We start from the raw sequence: 16,974 nt of genomic DNA on the forward strand, positions 1-16,974 counted from the left end.
GCAGAAACAACAACAACAACAACAATTACTATTACAATTACAACAACAAAAGAGGTCACACCCATTTGGGAGGGAATTTGAACAAAAGGGCTCTGTGTACAGTTGGCCATTAGGGCGGCATTTAAAATAACATTTGCCCCCTTGTAGAGCTCGCTCCAAAAATGCTTAACAATGGCGAGGGTCGACTCTGTGGTTCACTGTCAATGCAATTGCCATGAAATGGAACGCGACATGGGCATAAATATACTTGTACTTGTACTTGCAACATCATCAGCACCTTGCAACACCCTCAGTCCAGCAGAAGTTGAAGAAGATTGACAGTGACGTTGATGTTGATGTTGATGAGATGATGATCAACAAAGCGTTTCCTAATGAAGGTCAAATGTGGTGACAAAAAAGCGAAGTAAAAATCAGCTCCGTCTCCGGTATGAACAGTTGTCAGACGGATTTTGTGCCCTGTAACCATGAAATATGTCAAAACGGGTATAATACAATTATATAAGCAAAGATAAAAGCAGAAAAATAAATGTAAAATAATACAAAAATTGAAAAACTTGTAAGCTTACAGAATAACAACTTTGAAACGTAACGCAACTGAAAAAAACATTAATATTGTATTTAATAATTTTTAATTTACCAGAAAATAGTTGATATCTTAATACAAACATTTTAAAAATACAAAAATTTAAAGAAAACAAATACAAATTAAAAAGTCCTAAAACAAGCTAAATTTGTAATAAGCAAAATAATCATTAATAAACTGGACAATAAAAATTAAAAAAAAAAAAAACAAAACAAAAAAAAGGTCAAAAACCAATTTCTTCAATTTGTTAAAGGTTGAAATATTAAAATAAACATTAAAAAATATAAATAGCTTTAGCTGGAAATTTAATACTTGATATTATTGAGATATTTAAAAGAAAACTTATGTATTACAATGTATTATTCTGGTATTACTACTAAGAGTTGAGTATAGGATATTTGCCAGTCGATCATACTCGACCAGACATTGCTTTGTTTTTATAAAGTTGCTCTTTGGCGGATATTGAAATGCGTTCCACTTCGCAGCGCGTGCATTTCAGTTATTCGCGCCCAGCATTTGTATCTGTATCCAGCAGATGCACAACTCACACACACACCCGCACACACTCACACATGTGTGTGTGTGTGTGTGTGGTAGACCTGCAAAGTGATCCACTAATGGCGGCAATTTAATAGAAATGCGACAATTTGCAGACAAACGGACAACACGTCGTATGAGTAACCTAATTTCAATTATTCACATAAAACGATCCACACACAATGCACACACGATCCACACATAAACGGAAGCCAAATTAAAACAACGACGTGCAACAGATTTCCGTCATGAAAAACTTAAAGATAGTGTTATGAAAATGAAATGAAATTCCTACGAAAAAAAAATATAAAGATAATAATAATAATTATGTTCAATAATAAACAAACAAAACAGAGGTTTGAGCAATCTGTCGATTGCAAAATGCCGGACAACAATTTAAGTTTTAACTTTGTCATTTTGTTGCCATTTGTTGTTGCTGTTGTTGTTGTTGTTGTTGTGCGCACTCATGTGAGAAAGTTGTGCCAAATGCAGATTTTTGCCATAATGATAATGTACCAATGATATCGCAACACTGTCGATTTTAAAAAAAATAATGTTTTTTTTTTTTTACCATTTTCTACTTGAAGGCAAAATTTAGCTTCACTTGCTCGTTGTTTTGTTGTTCGTTGTTCGTAGTTGTTGAGGGCGTTGCGAATGTCATTTTGTGGGCGGTTTTAGTTTCTATTTTTTTTTTTTTTTAATTTAAGTGTACATAATTGTAATGACATCAATTTGTCGAGTTGTTGGTCAAGCCAGAGAAAAAAAAAACAATTGGGTGGCATTTAAAGTTTCCTTACCTTGAAATTACATAGGCCACAAACCAAAGGCACAGTGGGAAATAGCTTAAATTTGCTTATTGTACTTAATATCTTCGAAAGCAGCCAAGAGATATTTTGTATGTTCTTTCCTTTGCGTATTCGGTAAACCCTTAAATTTGTTTAGTATATTATTTTGTAAGCCTATTCTTTAGGTTTTTTTTATTTTCAATTGCATTTATTTTTAAATACTACAAATACATTAACTAAAACAAATTTCTTTTAAAAATAAGGATAGCATTCACGTATGCTTTATCTAGATTAGAAATAAAAAAAATTTACTAAATTTGCAGATTTTGAATTTTTATTAGCAAGTCTAACATTTTTATTCCACAGTGCAAAAGCAACATCGACTTTAATTGAAGGGTTTTTTTTTTACTCATGCAGAGCAAATGGATTCGCTTTGCAAAACTGATATAGTTTATAACAATGGCATTAGGTGATTTTACTCTCATTTGTCGGTTGTGCAATTAACACAACTTGCATCATGTTGCAAACAAAACACGTGTTGATTTTATAGCTCTTCAACTGAATTTATGTGATTTGGGCAGAAAGGGTTAACATTTTAAATGACGCGGATTTTACAATTGCTTCTCTGACCATTTCCTGTCAATGTTTAATTTTTTTTATCTGTATCTGACTACAAATTTGGCTCAAGTTTCAGTAAACAAAATTCTTTTGTTTTTTTGAGATGTCTCAAACAATCGTTCCAAAGTTTTGTACAAATCGGTTGAATATATCATTTAGCTGTCATAGGATCGACTGGTCAATAAGTAAAGACTATTATGAAATCCTTTATTGTTTCTGTAGATATCTCAAGCAAACGAACAGTGTATGCATCTTGGCAGGTTTTTTGTATATATTCTTTTATCCGCTTCTACATCCTCCATACATCTTTCTCTGTCTATCTCTCCCTGTCTGTCTCTTTTTGTTGTGGTGTCTCTTTCTACATTTTGTATGCATAACTTACAGTGCAAAACAATTTAAATAACAAGCTGGTAATGGAACTGCAACTGCACTGTGCCTCGTTTCTGGCCTGGGAATCTTCTCTTTTATTTTCCCTACTTTTCCATATGTGGAAAACCTTTAGCACAGCACTTGTTGCCACTGTTGTTGTTGTTGTTGTTGCAGTAAAATTACTGGAGCATGCAGTTGTCTGTTGTTGTTGTTGGGTCTGATTTAAAATGCAGATTTCCTTTGCCAAGTGGAAACTGGCAACTTGGCTGAGGTTTCATTACATTACACCATTTAAAATAGCGCATTGATGGGCTAGGAACTCGGAACTGCAACTGCAGCATTCAAGTGTTGTTGTTGTTCTAGTTACTGTTGTTCTTGTTGTTGTTGTTGTTGCAATTGACATTTGTTGGCAGGCAGCGAAAAATTAACATGTTAAAGCCATTTTGCAATGAGGTCGCCATCTACATCTGTTTATGCGAATTGTAACGCGCATTTTAATTAGATTTTGATACAGAACATAATATAATAATAGGGAAAAGCAGAGAAGGGGAAAATAGAGGGATGAACAACTGCAGCATCATGTAGATTGGATTACATGCATTTAAGTTGCAAATGCGAACATGTTTTGTGTTTTTTTTTTCCTTTTTTTTAATGATAACCCAACAACAAGTTTAGGAAATGGATTTTTAAAGCGTCACACGAGCTGAATATGTAATTGTTGAAAGAGGCACAGTTATTAGCATAATACAAATTATAATATTAATGTGCAACTGTGCAACATCGTATAACATCCATCGTATAAAATGCAAAAAAAAAATAATATAAACTACATTATCCCTATTAGTATGCATTACATATTTAAATTAGCCGCGCCAAATTAGTTTAAGACTTCAAAATATTTTTTTAATGCCCAAATAGTTAATTTTAATATATACAAAGTTTTTTAGTATGACAAGTAATTATTAAAGTTGTCTTAAAAAATTCCAGTAGTTTTACTTAGGAATTTGACACAACAAATACTTTTGATATAATAAATAAATTAATAACTTTATTAAAACTTAATTAGTTCCACACTTTTTTCTCTGATGTGCCGCTCTTCCAAAAAGCAACTTATTTGTTGCTCACTAATTTGTTAATGTACTTTAACGTATAGTTGATCATAGCAAATATCCATTTGATGAAACTAAATGAAAACATTAATTAACAAGCGTTAAAATTGAACTAAATTGAGTTTGGCCTTGTCCATAATAAATACAAAAAAAGTGGGCGTGTCAACCCGTTGACCACAAAACCCAACCACAAATGGTAAACATTGTTATTATGACCAAGTCAACAACTTGAATCAGTTTAAATCCAATTAAAGGGTGTCCATTTAAATTGAACTGATTTAGTTTAATTTTTATAAAGAAGTGTAGTTTTAATTTTTATAGAATAGAATACAAAAAAAAACTTTCTTATTAACTTTTGATAAGAAAGAAATTATAACATTGTTATATGAAAAAAATATAATAGTAAATGTATCTAAAGTTCTTGTATTTTTTTATAGGCAAAGGAAAGTGAGCAACAATTAGCTAATTATAGTTTTAGATATGATTATATTAAATGCAGGTCAAATGGGCCGTTGTCTAGCATTTAGTATTTAGTTAGACTCTTGACTAGACAGTGATTACTTTAAAGCATTTCGTTGTTTTCTTTTTCTATTGTGGGTCAAAGTCTTTGAAAAAATGACGTTATAAAAGAAAAAGTAAACCATGGACATAAAAGCCAAAAAAAAAAAATGTTGTTATATGAAAACAAAACAAAACTAAAATTTAATATGGCGCATAACTGACAAACGGGTTCTGCCAGACGGATAACAACAACAACAACACAAACTATAACTATAACTTATAATAAAGCTGCGCTTGAATAAATGTTGAAAATTTTAAGTATACCAGAAATTTATTGCAAGCATTTTTTAATGTAGTGTGAAAAAAGACGTAGTGGAAATAAATAAACTGAAATACAACTGAAAATGTGTTAAAGAAAAGTGTCTGCAAATAGTGGAAATGGGAAAAAACGCTGTGCAGCAATTTCTCTAATTAATTGTACATTATTTGTTGTTCGGTTGAATTCGCTTTAGTTTCGATTTAGTTAACATTTGATTTATTTAGTATTATTTTCCGCTTTTGGGTCGCTGCAACCGCAATTGTAAAACATGTTGCAATGTTGCAAGTGCCACCCAGGGACTGGTCAATTGCCAGTTGCCAATTGGCGACATATAACAACATTTTTGAGATGGCAAAACTTTAGCTAATTTAACGCGCATTTCTCAATATTTTATTTTTTTACTAATCGTTGACAACATTTGCAGGATGCCGCTCCCAACAACAACAACAGCAGCAGCAGCAGCAACAACTGCAACCACAGCTACAACTGCAACTTGGCACAGCATCAGCCACAGCAGGAACAACAACAACAACTACAACAAAATGAACAGTCGTTAAATGTCGAGGCTGTCATATTGCAAAATCAGGTAGACACATTGCAATGGCAATTGAAACAGGTGAGTGCAACAACAGCAAGAACAACAATAACGAAAGACTTAAGACACAAACTTGGTCTTAGCCAGGGATCAGAAATAAGAATTCAAATTTGAAAAATATAAAAAAACTTAATAATTATCTGGATGAATGAAAAATTCCAAAATGTATTATTTTAAATTTTATTAAATAAAGAAAGTTTCAAAAATATTTTAATGTTTTTAGTTATTTAAAAAAATTTAAAGAATTTTATTTTTTAGTTATTGGAAAAATTTAATTGCCTTAAATTAAGTAACTTTAACTGTGGCATTAATTTGGAGAGCAAACAATGATAAATACGACATTACATCTTAAAGCCGACTAGGATTTTAACAATTTTTGACAGTCTTACCTGTAAAAATTTTAAGAAATAAATAAATTATTTAATTATAGTCCAAAAAAATTTTAAATTAAAAGAAAAGAATGGAATAAAAAGTGCTTGTAAATTTAGAAAAATCAAATAATAAATTTTAAATTTAATGTTCAATTTAAATAAATTGTAAAATAAAATTAATTGAATTGTCACAGTCCCTGGTCCAAAACAAAAGACTTAAGACACAAACCTGACATAGAACTGTAGACTGTGTATGAAAACGTGACCAGAAGCCTCTCACTTTAAGTTGTTAGCTATGCAAAGTTCCCCCTCTATATTCCAATCCCCCCCTCCCTACAATGTTGTAGCAGCAGCTGCTCTAAATACCTCCAACTTCAACCTTTTCCCTTGACTTGTCTGTTTTATCAACACTGTCAAGTTGGTCTCTTGTCTTTATACTCTGCCATTCTTGGCAGCTTGTGTTCTCACGCCTAAGACACTTATAATTACCACTCAATGCCAGAGTCAAGAAGAGAGAGAGAGAGTCACTCCGACTTCCTCCCTTCCAAGCTATTATGTCTCTATCTCTATCTATTTCTCGTTCTTGACTTCAGCGCCATGTTAAGTGGCCTTTGTTGTTGTTATCTTTAGTGTAGTAGCATTTCCTTGATTTGTTTTCTTTTTTTTCTTTCTTTCTTTCCAGTCTTTTATTATCCATTTTCTTTTGTATTATATTATGTTCTGTTTTGTTTAGCATTTCCCGGCTACGATTACGGACTTCTAGACAGACAATCCGACTGTCAGACTGTCGAGCTTGGTTAGGGCGACTTCCACAATTAGGCGGCACATTCTTTTTAGCGCTTAATTATAAAGCCCGGTGGTCGTCAAGTTGCCAGCTCACCTCCATTTCATTTCATTCTCTTCTGTTCTGTTCTATTCTTTTCTGTTATGTTCTGTTCTGGCTATCATCTTATTGTCTCTTGGCTCTGACCATTTCCTTTATGGCTAAAAAGTTGGCGGCATTAATTTTATATTTCCTCACACTGGCTGTTTTATTGAATACAGATGGTAGAATTAGATAAGATTACGAGCAAAGATTTCAGACTTTAAATAATAGTCAGAGAAAGGCGATCATGCGAATTTCGAATATTTTTAATCATAAGAAATCAAAGAATAAAATAATAATAATGATGAATAATAAAAGCAAAAAATAAAAATTAAAAAAAATTTGATTTTAAAAATTAGAAATAATCTAATGTAATTATAAGTATTAAGAAAAGTGGATTTAATTCAATTAGTAAAGAATAATAATGGGAATCAATGAAATAAACTAAAATATATTTATTTATTAATTTATAATTCAAAATCGCGCGGTGTTAAAATCTGCATATTAATTTTCTTATTACATTTTTCATAATTTGTATTTCCTATTTATACTTTTCATAATTTTTCGGCTTAAAATTCTTGCACTCGATTGTGTTTTTCTTAGTATTACTTATCAGAAAAATCAAGAAAGTCACTTAACATTCTTTTTATGAAGTGGAAAATCTCCAAGAGTCCGTTATTCCATAAGCCAAATTGCGTAATTCCGTCAATCGAATTGATTTTGCTCAAATAGGAAACACAACATTTACAAAACATTTAGGCCAACTTCTTGACTCTTTTTGAGCAGCAACTAACCCGGTTAAGACTTTGAGCGCGTCTTGTGCTCAATATGTTGACTATTTTTCTTTCATCAAGCGGTTTTTCAATTTTCAATCCATATTTGAACCGCGATGACCTTCAACTTTCTCAATGTTGTTGCTGTTGCCTTTTTGTGTTTACACACATTGCAACACTTTCAATCAGCAATCAACAAGCTGAGTTTAGATTCTATAATTCATCAGTTGCAACAACAACAAACTGACAATGGGAATAATATTAGAAATATGTACGCTTTCATTTCGATTTAATGCGCTTTTAAATGCACCTCAATGAAGTTGTTGTTGTTGCTGCTGTTGTTGGTACAGTGGAAAGCCATCGTTGAGGTGGCGGAAAATTGCAATATAATCAGTGATAAATATTTTCCATTTCCATTTTACTTTGGTCCGTGTCGATAGGCGTCTATAAAATGCGCTTATAGCTTGCAGTCAGTGTTGCCCACTTTGCAGTAGCAAAAAAGCTGCTTTTAGCGGGAAAATCGAAATTAGGCTACATTTTCCAAAATTTAATTCATTTTAAAATTTTAGAAAAATGCATAAAAATATATTGTTTTAGTCAGTTTTTTTGGTGAAATTATATACTAAATTTTACAACTCAAATGATTAATATCATATTATTTATCAATATTACTTGGCAAATTTATATTCCACCATCAAGTTTTTATATATTTTTGTAAGGATAAAATAGCAGTAAAAATATAAAAAAAAATCAAAATTCTCGCTGACTTTGATTTTTTTAAGTCAAATTTGTCGTGAAAAAGCTGTTTTGACAACACTGCTTGAAATGCTGGCGGAAAACTTGGCTAAAGGCAAAAGCAAAAAAAAACTGGGTTATAATGCAACCAAAGGCGGTCAGCAACAACAACAACCGGCAAAAAAAAACTTAAGTAAACTGCAAACAAATCACGGACGAAGCGTGGGCCGAAGACAAGATTCGAGATTTGAGTCTGGGAGACTTGAAGACTTGAGTTCGAATGCCAAAGCCTGTTTGATTGATTGCGAGAGGAAGGAACCTTAATCTACAAACAGACAGACTGATTTGATTGAACGGATGCTGGAACAGCTTTAGATGCGTTTTTAATGAGCCAAATTTTAAAGTTGGCCAACAGAGTTAGTGGTAGAAAGGGAAGGAGAACAGGAAGTGCCAAAAATTGCCACAATATAGCGATTTGCTTTTCACATTCAACTCGAATGCGCATTAATGAATTTAACAAGGCATGACAATTAATAAAAATAAAATAAAATAATAGCAAGAAATTTAAAATATAAAAGCGGTTGAAAAGGCTGTGGTGGAGTAAACCCGACGGTGAGAGACCGTGTACTTATTCTAAAGAAACAGGGTAGCTCATACAAACACTGAATATTTTTCAAAGAATGACAGAAATAAAGAAAAAACATTTAAGAATAAATTTTTTAAATTAAATTATAGCTTGGATTATTAAGCAAACTTAACTAAGAAACTAGACTCTGAATTTTAGAGTTCAAAAATTGTGAATTTAAAATAAAAAACTTTCAGAGATTTTGAATAGAATGTTTTTAATTCCGTCCTTTTGTACTTTTTAAGTAAAAGGTCTACAAAAAAAAATCTACAATAACAGCAACATTTTCACATCATTTTAAACTTTTTAAGAATATTTCTAAATTTATAATAACAAACATTTTCAATTTTTAAATTCCTAATAACCTTTTGCGCTCTTAAAGTACAGGGTCTTAAAAACAGCGATAATAACAGCCACATTTCCACATTATTTTCACATAAAAGCCCGCAAATACCAAAGCATAAAAATAAAAAAAAATACCAGATGGGACTCTCGTAACTCGCATCTTCAATCCAATAAACACGCAGTAGGAAAACGCTAAGTTTAAACGGCAGCTGCTGTAAGCCAAACGGAAAAACGAACACAACAACTACAATTTGAAACACCGCAGAAACCCACAACAACAACAACAACAACAAATCTTACGTAATCAGCAAGCTGGCCAAAATACACATTGGATAAAATCGTTGCTGCCAAATTGCAATTGCCAACTTATGTTGTTGTTGTTTTTCTTTTTTTTTTTTACCATTTTGTTGGCCCGTTTGGGCGTCGTGTGAAACTCTGTTGGGCCAAATTTGGTAGCGTTGTGGGCGTGGCAACGTGTGCATATATTGGTTAGGTGGCATCTTAGCACTTTGACTTGCCAAATTGGCAAATTGGCAACGTTGCCTGTTAATTAGACACTCGAATTATGGCCAACCAAATGGCCTAAAAGACTGTAGTGTTGGCTAGAAATCTTATGGACTGGCCTAAAACAAAGTTAGAGCAGAAACAAAATATTTTAGATATATTAAATATTGTAAATCAGTGAAAGTTATTAATGGGGAGAGAGAGAGAGACAGAGAAAGGTCGCTGACTGCTCCAATAAATCGATCAATTGATAGAAAATGACAAAATTAACATAATTTATTAATTTATAATAGATTCATATCAAAAACGTTGTTTATTAGAGGTTATTGTGGCATGCAACGACCTTGCAACGTGGCTCGAAAGCGAGTGAAATGCGAAGAAAAGCCACAGCAAAATCGAAGAATCTATTAATACTCTTATGTATACAAATAAACGCATATATAATAGCAGAGATGAGATAAACACAAACTCGAACTGAGTCTGAGTTATTAGAGCAGCGAGAAAACGGTTAAAACAGACAAAGAAAAAGAAAACAAACTACAACAAATTTAAGACATTCCAAATGAAGTCTAAACAAGTTACCAACTTGGGAAATGTGCGAGAAAAGCGCATAAATTAGACATTTCAAGAATTTCGACTTAAGAAACTTGTGTCTTAATCTGATCGTAAATATAAAAAGTAAAATCCAAATTTTTGTTTTTATCAACACATTAAGTATGAAGTTTTGTGATCTGATATAAAAATTATGAAATAATAACTAAATGTCAGTTTCTATTTAAAAATCAAGATAAAAATGTATGTAAGAATTTCAAAAACTATTACATATGCTAAAATGCCATTCAAAAGATGAATATCTAATTTTCCATTCATATAAATCGTTTCTTTATTAGCGATTCCTGGTTTTAACAAAAATATTAAATAACTGTCCTTAACTTATATCATCGAAATACTATTAATTTATCAATTGTCAATTAGCGAACTGATTAAAAATATAACTTAATAAAATTGCAGACGGAAACTAATTGTGAAATGTATCGGGCTGTTATGGAGGAAGTTGCTCGCTTCTTTGAGCGATATCAACAGCAGCAACAGCAACAACAACAACAGCAGATACAACAACAACAGCAACAACAACAACTGAATCGACAGCAACAGTTGCAATTGAATCGTCACAGTCTGAGTGGAGTTGGAGAACAAATCTCACGTTCAAAGAGTCTACATCATGTGCAGGGAGTGCAGAATGATCCCAATGGATACACGGAGAATCCCACTGGCATCTCGTCCAATTCTTCCAGCTCTTCGTCCTCGTATCTGCGTGCTAGAAGCAGCACCAATTTACTGCTAAATAAATCCATGCTGACGATGAACGAGGATCACAACTATGAGAGCATTGCTCCAGCTGGCAGCTACAGTGCCTTCAAGGATTTCACCTGGTAAGTAGATGCACTTATGGATAAGGAATTTATAAAAAAAAAAAAATAAATAATGTATTAAAAAAAACTATTATTATTTATTATTTTTTTTTTTAATACCTAATACTCAATAGTTTTTTAATCGATAATATTGAAATAATTAAAAATGTACATCGAAATAAAATCGATAATATGATTTTTGAGTTTAAATATTTAGTTTCTTTTTAATGGATCCAAAGAAGAGAGCTAAAATCATATCTTTAAAAAAAATTAACACCATAAATAGTAATTTTGTTGTTTATACCCTGATCCCATTGAAATTGGGCAAAAAAGGGCTTAATGTGTTTGGCAGAATGTATGTAACAGGCAGAAGGGGGAGTGGCAGACCCCCCAAAGTATATATTCCTGATCAGGATAAACAGCCGAGTCGATTGAGCCATGTCCGTCTGTTTGAACGCGTAGATTTTAGAGACCATAAAGCTAGAGACTTGGTATGTAGGTTCCTGGATACCATTATTATTATTGGATCGGACCACTATATCATAAACCTGTCATATGAAAGATACGTCGAAAATGAAGTTTTAGTATGAAAAAGTTTTTTGTTTTTTGAGATATCTTAACCAAACTGTTAGAGTATGCATTTGAGTTGTTTTTACACATTCTGATCAAATTTGGTTTAATTCGCATCCATATATCATATAGCTGCCATAGGAACAATTGGTCGAAAATCAACCTCAGCCTGGGCACAGGGTATCCTACTGTTGAGCGCGCTCGACTGTAACCGCCCATTTGTTTTTTTTATTTTTTTTAGATACATTTTTCAATAATTGATTTATTTTTTGATTTACTAATTGGTTTTCTTTATTCATCATTTAGGCGTCGCTCTCCTAAGAAATTTGGCGGCTGCAAGACGCGTCTTTCTTCGCCGGAAGCAGCCGAGGAGAAGCTGAACCAGGAGGCATTTCGATTGGCTCGCACCATACGCAATTTGTTGCACACATCACAGCAGCAACCGGATCTCACCCAGCCTAGAAATTCGATGGCAGGAGGTCATCATCATCAACATCACCATCATCAGTATAATCAGCATAATCAGCATAATCATCATCATCATCATCTTCTTCATAATAATCGCCTTTGCATGACGCAAAAGACGAGCTCCGTGTTGACGTTGCACAATGCTTCCATAATGGATGCTTCGCCCAATCTGATGGCTGTCAACTGCAGCAGCAGCAGCAACAACAACAACAACAGCAGCAGCAGTAACACCACCGCAACTCCCACCACCGTCACCACCACCAACAACAACAACAACAATACTGCCGAAATGCTCTTCCTTCGGGCAAACACAATGCGAGATTCGCGTCTCTCGCTCCGCAGCTCCACCGACAGCTCAGTGCATTCCACCATCTCATCCTCGTCCTCGTCCAAGATGGAAACCGATGAGGAGATCGCTGGAACTACCACAGGTATCTATCAATTCTTGGCTATTAAATAACAAAAACGACGGAAAAAATTAGGAATCGCAAATGAAACAATTTTTTATTATTAAAATACAATTTTATTTTCCATTATTATTATAAAAATAAATATATCAAATAATTTTTAGTTTTAATTACAAATGATTTTAAATTTAAACACAACTTTACTTTCAATTTTTATTATAAAAATCAATACTTCAAATCCTTTTAGCTTTTACTAAAAGCTATCTTAAATTTTTGTCATAATACTCGAAACAAAAATCATTTATATTTTTTATTTTATTTACGTAAAAAATATTTTTAATTTTTATTATAAAATTGAAAATTACAATTTATTTTTCTATTTTTATAATTAAAATTATAATAACTAATTATATACAGTTTTTTTTTTATTTTTTTAATTATAATTATAAAAATTATAAATAAAAGTTATTTATTAATTTTTTCAACGAGAATTAAAAATAACAATTAAATGCTGAAATAGAAATTTGCAATCCCAAAACAAATAAAATTTATAATTTGTCTTGATTATCGAAGGAAAGAAAATTAAATAATATTTAATTAAGAATGAAAATATAAAAATTTTTATTTAAATCATATATAGAAAAAAACAATTTTTTTTGTTGAATTAATAAACTAAGGCTCTTCTGATTAATTTTAATTTCTGTTTCAACAGGTAACAGCAACAACAATAAGCAGAGCAAATCAACTGGCAACAACAACAACAATGGTTCCAGTACAGAGGATGAGAGTGGCTTCAGTTCCATTAGTTCCTTCCATGACGTCGGTTTGCCACTAAGCTCCACGCTTATCGGCGATAACAACAACAACAACAATAATCGTCGTCTGTCGCTGTCAACGGAAAGTCGCAACTCGACGTTAAAGTCGGCGGTGAATGTGGTGGGCGTACCACTCCCACCTCTGCCACCACTTGCACCGCTTGCACCACTGCTAACGGCAAATCAATCGATGAGCTGCCAATCGCCATCGCAATCGCCCGCAAAAACCTATCGCAATGCCAATCGATATCAGCGATTTTCCACGCTTTCCAATGAGGATGCAGCCGCTGTGCTTTGGGTTTAGGCCAAAAAATAGCAGCATTAAGCACCACTGTACTTTCAGTGGTTCCTTCTATTTAAACAACAATATACAGTAGTCAAGTAATTGTTTTGATGAAAAAAAGAAATGCAAGTATTTATTTTATTTTTAAAATTTAATCAAACTCTTCTGCTTCCAAAATTTTTATTTATTTATGGTTCTTAAAACAAGTTAAAAAGAAGCAAATTATTATTTAAAAAAAGTTATTTTGTTTATTTGTTATTATATTTTTGAAAAAAAAAAACTGTTTTTAAAACCTTTTTCTTTTTTGTTAATACCAGAATAAGATAAAAAAAATAGATAATATCACGCATTTAAATTTATTTTGCAAACAAATATATATATTCTATTTTATGTTTATGTTTCTTTGAAAAAGTACAAAAAGTACCTTTTTTGTTTCAAAAGGTTTAACAACTTTTTTCATATAAAAAAAAACAAATTTTTTTCTTTGTGAAAACAATTATCTGACGTACTGTATTGTAGATTGTGTTTTTTTTCGCTAGTGCCTCCTTGTTTAGATATTAATTTTCTGAAATAATCAGCATATTATTATTTTATTATATGCCTAATGAAGGCCGCATTTTTACATTTAAATTTTTGTAAAGATTTTAAGTTAAGTTTTGCAGTATATATATATATATATATATTTAATTTTGCAGCTCTCTGAAAATAAATCGAAATGCAACTCTATAAAAGATTGTGTTCAATCACATTGCCTTGCTGGCAATTGTCAAAAGTTGTGCTTTGTTGTTGTTTTTGTTTTTAATTGAATGTCATTCGATTCGTTGTTAGAATTTCTCGTTTCGGCACGTTACGTTTCGCTCAAAACTTTTCGGTATTTTCCGCAATATTCCGGCAAACGCACTCAACGCTACATACTTATATCGTGGATTATTTAACCAATACAAGAGGTTTCTCAAGTGCAAGAAAATCATCTTAAGAATGGCCAGTGCACAATTGCAAAACTTTGAACCATCTGTGTTTGAGCCAAATAAATTTTTGCAAAGTCGTCTGGAGTCACAATCACCTTTGTCTTCGTCCTCATCCGCGTCTTCGTCGTCGTCTGCCAATAATGATAAGGAGCTGCAGCAAGGGGATCAGGATCAGAATCAGGAGCTAGAAGCTAGTGTGTCTGACGAACCGAATGAGCAAACCTACAGAATCGAATATAAACATCCACTTGAACATGTCTGGACACTGTGGTATCTGGAGAATGATCGCACCAAGCACTGGAAGGATATGCTCAATGAGATAACCCAGATAGACAGTATCGAAACGTTCTGGAGGTAAGTGTTCAAAGACTCGACTCAATCATAAGATCAGCCATTATTTTTAACTGGTACTGATATTCATCGCTGCTAAAATTTAAAGTAAATATGTGGAGTCAGAATTTTTCTCAGTTTTGAATAATAAAATAAATAATAGAATTTAAATGTAGAATGAATTAAGAGGCCAAGCCATTATCAAAATGAAATTTCGCTTAAAAATCGCTTTAGTTTTGCCTAAGTTATGACAGTTCGAAGTTGGTTAAGTCTCTGACCTAGCAACTTTACAAGTTCAAATTTTTGTCAGATTTCACATGATTTTTTACAAAAAAATGAAAGGTCTCAGAATCAAATTTAAAGTGTTGTTTTATACTAATTACGATATAAGGAGTATAAAAGTGAAAACTTGAGATTTAAAATTTTCAATTTTTAAAATTTCAAAGGGGGGACCATTAGCATCAAACCCAGGTTTTTGAGGAAAATAATTTTTTTTACAATATTAATATAATTTGAATGCAGAATGAATTTAGAGGCCAAACCATGATCAAAATGACATTCCGCTTGAAAATCGGTTCAGTTTTGACAAAGTTATGAATGTTAGAAGTTGGTTAAGTCTCTGACCTAGCAACTTTACAAGTTCAAATTTTTGTCAGATTTCACATGATTTTTTACAAAAAAATGAAAGGTCTCAGAATCAAATTTAAAGTGTTGTTTTATACTAATTACGATATAAGAAGTCGATTAAAAGTGAAAACTTGAGATTTAAAATTTTCAATTTTCAAAATTTCAAAGGGGGGACCATTAGCATCAAACCCAGGTTTTTGAGGAAAATAATTTTTTTTACAATATTAATAAAATTTGAATGCAGAATGAATTGAGAGGCCAATCCATGATCAAAATGACATTCCGCTTGAAAATCGGTTCAGTTTTGACAAAGTTATGAATGTTAGAAGTTGGTCGTACCTGTGAGCTAGCAACATTACAAGTCAAAATTTTTGTCAGATTTCATATGAAATTGATCTTAGACATATGGTTTCTTGAGCAATCCTTCTTAGAATTCATCGTAGATTACGAATTTCATAACTGCTTTGTCGCGAAAAAGAATTGACCCGCTCTAATGTTCATAGATCTTATTACTTTAATGTTTTTGTGCAAGTTTATATATGTACATTTTTTTTATTTTATTAACTAAACCAACTTATATGTTTTCAGTTTATACTATACAATCAAAACACCATCGGAGCTCAAGATTGGCAGCGATTACTATATGTTTAAACAGGGCATTCAGTAAGTTTAAATTCGAAATCTATTCTCATCTATATTCATTGTTAAATATTGAAATCTCTCATTCCAATCCTAGGCCCATGTGGGAAGATGAGGCAAACATTAAAGGCGGTCGCTGGCTTTTTACTGTTGGCAAGAGCTCCAAGGATGCACTCGATCGCATTTGGCTGGACATTTTGCTCATGATGGTGGGCGAGTCCTTTGAATATGCCAGTGAAATCTGTGGAGCTGTCGTCAATATACGCGCCAAAAGCAATAAAATTTGTACGTTTATCACAATTGAAAATTTGGCTTTAATAATCTTATATATCTTATTCTCTTTCACAGCTGTCTGGACAGCTAATGGTACAAATGAGCTGGCCGTTTTGGAGATTGGCTTTAAGCTGAAAACTTTGTTGCACCTACAATCTCACAATCTGCAGTATCAACTGCATTCGGATGCCATGTCGAAAATTAATTCGGGAGTTCGATCTGTATATAGTCTATAAAGGATTTGTCTTTTTTTTTATTATTATTTTACAGATTAGTGTGTGCAGCAGATGAGACTGGCGTAATATGCTCGTGTCGTATATATAAGAAATATGCATGTAGTATATGAAATTATTTTAATATCGGGACCCAAATTGTATATTGAAATTCCAGCAAATTAAGGCAACCAAATTAGGGTTCATGAACTTTACTAAATATTATGAAAATCGTTTGCCGTAGATAATAAGGGCAATAAAAGAATATTTGTATACCCTGTAACAATCTTTGGAATTTAATTTTTATGGGAGGCTGAGGGTGTTTTCAATAGGGAT

The 16,974-nt window shown here is 32.4% G+C and overlaps 2 protein-coding genes across 2 annotated transcripts in view; both read left to right on the top strand.

Moving 5' to 3' along the window:
* LOC117788667 (uncharacterized protein DDB_G0283357) overlaps positions 1–13,615 on the top strand; it is a 31,697-nt gene extending 18,082 nt beyond the window's left edge. The window contains exons 2-5 of the mRNA XM_034627501.1: positions 5,246–5,437; positions 10,646–11,067; positions 11,923–12,515; positions 13,204–13,615. Of these exons, the coding sequence (XP_034483392.1) occupies positions 5,246–5,437; positions 10,646–11,067; positions 11,923–12,515; positions 13,204–13,610 (1,614 nt within the window). The 3' untranslated portion in view covers positions 13,611–13,615. The remainder of the gene's footprint in view (positions 1–5,245; positions 5,438–10,645; positions 11,068–11,922; positions 12,516–13,203) is intronic.
* A 767-nt stretch (positions 13,616–14,382) lies between these two features.
* On the top strand, positions 14,383–16,921 carry LOC117787231 (eukaryotic translation initiation factor 4E1). The gene is made up of 4 exons (XM_034625701.1): positions 14,383–14,911; positions 16,103–16,177; positions 16,251–16,438; positions 16,502–16,921. The coding sequence occupies exons 1-4, from the start codon at positions 14,568–14,570 to the stop codon at positions 16,660–16,662; spliced, it is 768 nt and encodes a 255-aa protein (XP_034481592.1). The 5' UTR covers positions 14,383–14,567; the 3' UTR covers positions 16,663–16,921.
* Positions 16,922–16,974: the final 53 nt, after the last annotated feature.

This window comes from Drosophila innubila (genome assembly GCF_004354385.1).
Source record: "Drosophila innubila isolate TH190305 chromosome 3L unlocalized genomic scaffold, UK_Dinn_1.0 0_D_3L, whole genome shotgun sequence".
NCBI classification, from domain to species: domain Eukaryota; kingdom Metazoa; phylum Arthropoda; class Insecta; order Diptera; family Drosophilidae; genus Drosophila; species Drosophila innubila.

What these genes read in the sequence shown, in the direction of transcription:
- LOC117787231 (XM_034625701.1), top strand. Translation starts at nt 14,568, where the DNA reads ATGGCCAGTGCACAATTGCAAAACTTTGAACCATCTGTGTTTGAGCCA. An exon ending in AGTATCGAAACGTTCTGGAG is followed by an intron (nt 14,912 to 16,102) that starts GTAAGTGTTCAA and finishes ATATGTTTTCAG; the next exon opens with TTTATACTATACAATCAAAA. An exon ending in CGCCAAAAGCAATAAAATTT is followed by an intron (nt 16,439 to 16,501) that starts GTACGTTTATCA and finishes TCTCTTTCACAG; the next exon opens with CTGTCTGGACAGCTAATGGT.